This window comes from Pomacea canaliculata, linkage group LG6, assembly GCF_003073045.1.
Source record: "Pomacea canaliculata isolate SZHN2017 linkage group LG6, ASM307304v1, whole genome shotgun sequence".
NCBI lineage: Eukaryota > Metazoa > Mollusca > Gastropoda > Architaenioglossa > Ampullariidae > Pomacea > Pomacea canaliculata.
The window spans coordinates 25,480,479-25,485,440 of NC_037595.1; the positions used below are offsets into that span (position 1 = coordinate 25,480,479).

Consider the following 4,962-nt stretch of genomic DNA (forward strand, 5'->3'; position numbering starts at 1 on the left):
GCTTGTGAATTATTCAAGCGTATGGTGAGAATACTTTCCGAAGATATGACAAACCTACAGAATTTAAACTGCCATTGACAAAAAAATGCTTACAGTTCGTATGGGTCACCACTGTCGATCGCATTTATTTTTAATTCGTATACGACACTGATTGTTGTGGGACAGACCAAGTTATTTTCTTGTCAATACTGTCGAGTTATTAGCGCGAATGCCGAGAGCTCTCAATACTTCAGACAATGACATGGAGACTTTATTGTCCTCCACCTGAGTCACGGCCATTTTAAATTGTGTACCACGTGATACGCATCGTCGCAGATCTCTATACACATCTCTGCACAAGGGCGGTAACTCTCGTGAAAAACAAAATACGGAGTTGCTGTTCTTAGTGATTTGAAACTTATTTCAAACTTCAAGCGACATCGTTTCATGGTGTGACTACACTTCTACGTCCACAAGTTCCACCTACACGGTATGCCTCATTCCTCTTCTGAGCACGGACAGATATGATTTATTTATTTTACTTTCTTGTTTCTGTTCTGAGAGGTTAAATGCCTTGATTTTCTGCAGTTTCTCCGACCCACTAAAGATGGCGACGGTTTTATTCAATCTAGCCAGTACCACATAATCTTAGATAAAAATAGCGTAAAATTCAGTAATTCTACAGTAATTCTACTGAATTTCCTACTGAGTTACAATATACGTGTTTCAAAAAAGCCGCAGCAGTAAAAGTTTTCTTCTTTCATTCTAACAGAGAGAGCGGCAAAGTGAAATCCCCCTTGCTTTTAAATGTTTGCTTTTAATTTCCATGACAACTGAATCATTACAATTGTCATGTTTCAGGTCTGATAAGATTACAACAGACTTCAGTAGGTCTTCAGTTGTCACTAGAAACAATAGAGTTGATGAAGCTGAGGTCTTGAGCTTCATGGAAAGTTAGTCAACAGTAAGAGTAAAAGTACTTTTACCCAAAAGACAATAAATATAATCAGTAATTCTTGGAGAGCATAAAGAGATGTTTGCTATGAAGAGCGAGATGGAGGTCCCATGTACACTCATAAAGACTGAAACGAAATATATGGCTGAGGCACAAGAAAACTTAAGCAATAATATAATACCTAAAGCAGAAAGTTCATTTTGCTCTGATTATAATGAGACAAAATGTTTACAGAATGATTTCATGCAGCATGACGGTATCTTTGGCCAAGAACTCCATAATATAAAAATTGAACCAGCTGCACAGACAAACTTGAGGTGTGAGAATGTTCCGAAAGTGGAGATGAATTCTCAAGATTCCACTTCTTTCATTAAAATTGAACAGCAGCACACTCACATTGTGAAGAAAGAATGGCCACATAGGACTGAGCATAATCATATAGTAAAGACTGAGAGATCATGGCCTGGTCAGGATGCAATTTCTCAACTTGATAGTGATAATGAATTTTATTGGAACTGCCAAGGCGATGCTTATGAAGTGAAGACACAGTATGCAAAAGGACCAGTCACTTCTGAGGTCAAGCATGAAGATCTCTCTGGTCAAGGCGTTGGTTCTGCAGTAGAGTCAGAGCAGACAAAATCACACACTCAGTCCACAATAATGGAGCACTCGAAGGCACAGAGTGCATCACAGCAGGTGGAGTGGAATTGCAGAAAAAATAAAGATATATCAGCATGCATATCATCACCTGAACTTCAAGATGTGGATGTTGTTGGATGTAAAAATACACAGGTGACGGATATTGTGACTGAAAGTCCTCAGCATGAGAGAAATGTAAATTTGACAGAAGCTAGCATCAGTACTGAGTCAGAAAAACACCACTCTAGGGATATTGAATCTGATAAGAGCAAAGAGTGTATGTCTTCATTCCATTTTTCATCCTTGCACAAAAAACACATGTCACACCACACTGGTAAAACTCAAAAGTGCAGAGTAGGTAAAGCTGCTTTCAAAAGATCAGAGAGACCTCATCAGTGCAGTATATGTAAAGCTGCCTTCAAAAGATCATCCAATTTGAAAAGTCATATGCTGGTACACAGTAACAAGAAATCTCACCAGTGCAATGTGTGTAAAACTGCATTTAACAGATTATTAGAGTTGAAAAGTCATATGGCGGTTCACAGTGATCAGAAGCCTCATAAGTGCAGTGTGTGCAAAGCTGCATTTAAAAGATTATCATGTTTGAAACAACATATGCAGGTTCACAGTGATCAGAAGCCTCATAAGTGCAGTGTGTGTAAAGCTGCATTTAAAAGATTATATGAGTTGAAAAGTCATATGCTGGTTCACAGTGATCAGAAGCCTCAAAAGTGCAGTGTGTGTAAAGCTGCATTTAAAAGATTATTTGAGTTGAAAGGTCATATGCTGGTTCACAGTGATCAGAAGCCTCATAAGTGCAGTGTGTGTAAAGCTGCATTTAAAAGATTATCAGATTTGAAAAGTCATATGCTGGTTCACAGTGATCAGAAGCCTCAAAAGTGCAGTGTGTGTAAAGCTGCATTTAAAAGATTATTTGAGTTGAAAAGTCATATGCTGGTTCACAGTGATCAGAAGCCTCATAAGTGCAGTGTGTGTAAAGCTTCATTTCAAAGATTATGCAATTTGAAAAGTCATATGCTGGTTCACAGTGATCAGAAGCCTCATAAGTGCAGTGTGTGTAAAGCTTCATTTAAAAGATTATGCAATTTGAAAAATCATATGCTGGTTCACAGTGATCAGAAGCCTCAAGAGTGCATTTAAAAGATCATACACTTTGAAACGACATATGCAAGTTCTCAGGGATGAGAAGCTCACCAGTGCAGGGTTTGTAAAGCTGTATTTGAAACATTATCCTATTTGAAACAACATAGGTAAATCCACAGATCCAAGAAACCTTACCATTGCAGCATATGTAAAGCTGCCTTAAAAAAAATCAGATGCTTTGAAACAGCACATGCAGGTTCACAGTGATAAGCTTCACAAGTGCAGTGTGTGTAACATTGCCTTCAAAAGTTTATATCATTTGAAACAGCATATGCAGGTCCACAGAAATAACAAATCTTACCATTGAAGTGTGTGTTAATCTGCTTTTAACTTCTTTAATTGGTTTGAAAAGACACAATCTAATTCATAATTATGTTGAATCTTACCAGTGCATTGTATGTACAGCATTTTTTAGACCTTTTTCTACTTTCAAAAGACAAGGGGAGTCACAATGATTCGAAACCTCACCAGTTTGTGAAGTTTCTAAAGTTGCTTTGAAGTCCTCACCTTCTTAGAAAATGCACATGCTAATCTACAGTGATGTGTCATGTGCATTGTGTGTAAAGCTGCTTTTAGGTGTGCATCTACTTTAAAAACACAGATGATGACCTATGATGGTGTTTGCTGTTACCCGTGCATGCTAGGTAAAGCTGCTTTGAAGTTCTTATCAAGTCATCTTCCTTGCAAAATTTGAAAAGCTGAATTTAGATGATCTATTTTGAAAACAGGAAGGCTGATCCCTAGAGGTGTTAACCTTCCTAGTGCCATATTTGTAATGCTGGGATTAGGTCATGCAATGCCAAACAACACATGCTCATTTGTTGCTGTGTTACACCTCACCAGTGCAGTTTGTGTAAAGCTGTTTCCGGTCATTTCTTTGGCTTAAAATATGACATTGTTATTCCCTGTGATCCCAAGCCTCCTCAGTTCACTTCAAGAGACCATTTGGGAGCAGAGTATTTGGAAATGCATATAATAAGCTACAGACATGAGAGACTTTAAACCTTACCTCTGCAGTGTGTGTAAAGCTGCTTTAAGGGACTTGTCCTCCATCAGATACAGGTATCACCTGGCTGTAAGAAATTTAGCAATGATTAACATTTGTAGCTGTTTAAAGTATATCATATTGACACATACAGGTATATTCAACTTTTTGTATTATTTAATCACAGCTAATGTGCTAAAATTAAAGAATGGGAGCTGGGGTTGTGTGTGTGGGTGAGAAGAAAATAGTAATTGATGGAAAGAAAGTCAAAGAGTTAAAGGGGGCAAATAATAATTTATGTTGTAGACATTGAGGCACTCCTCTTGGTTTTCTATTGTTGAATTTTCCTTGTATTTATTTTCTTCTTGATTTTTCTGTCTTTATTTCTTTTTCAAATTATTTGTTTTGCTGCAAAATAAAGTTCTCCATATAACATTTGTTTAAACAGAAAGTATTACTTTTTATTTAAAGTATCTAATACAGTGGGTTTTAGATATAGTGATTTACATTTATTGAATTGACTGTTTTACTGATTTAAAAAAAAATTTTAATGTTTGCAGAGTAGTGCGATTGACATAGACCTAATAAAGGCAAAATGTTTTTGTATAAAATGCTTTTTGGCTTTCTGATTCTTTTTCCTTATTGCAATTGATGGCACGATAATTGCAATCTGTTTTTTTAAATGAGTTTTATTACATTGTGTAACGCTTGATATGCACATGAAGATCTTGTTCCTACTGGAGGATAAATTACTCCAAATGACTGAATAATTTACATCTGCAAGTAAGAATTTCTTATTTTGAATTAATTGAGAAAATTTATGTTTGCAGTGTTCATAAAATGAAACAGTTTTCAGCAGATACATTGTTTTGCTTTGTTTGTTTGACTTTTATGATAAAAACGTGACATTCTCAGTTCTAGTTTATTAAAGCATGAATTTGCAAGCTTTCTTTTTGAGATATTTTGCAATGAATATGTTGGGCTGGTGCTCATTAAATAAAATATCAAATGCAATGTGAATGATTTTTTTTATATTTGGGAAACGGTAATTAATAAAAACATGCTGAAGACATCTTAACTAGTAGAAGCATTTGGAAGTACGGATACCACCTATGAGCCAGATTGTTGTGTGTATGTGTTTCACATCTCTTGTATATTAAATTTGTTTCTTGCTGTACTTTGTCTCGCACGTCAGGACTTTTATTCGGGGGAAAAGTAGGAGTGGGGGACTGGTGAGTGA

The 4,962-nt window shown here is 36.3% G+C and overlaps 1 protein-coding gene across 1 annotated transcript; it reads left to right on the forward strand.

Moving 5' to 3' along the window:
- Positions 1-390: 390 nt before the first annotated feature.
- LOC112566757 (zinc finger protein 836-like) lies at positions 391-2,182 on the forward strand (the record flags this gene model as incomplete). Its single annotated transcript, XM_025243096.1, has 2 exons — positions 391-469; positions 841-2,182. A coding segment is annotated over exon 2 (1,170 nt), but the record flags the coding sequence as incomplete, so codon positions are not given.
- Between the last annotated feature and the right edge of the window lie 2,780 nt (positions 2,183-4,962).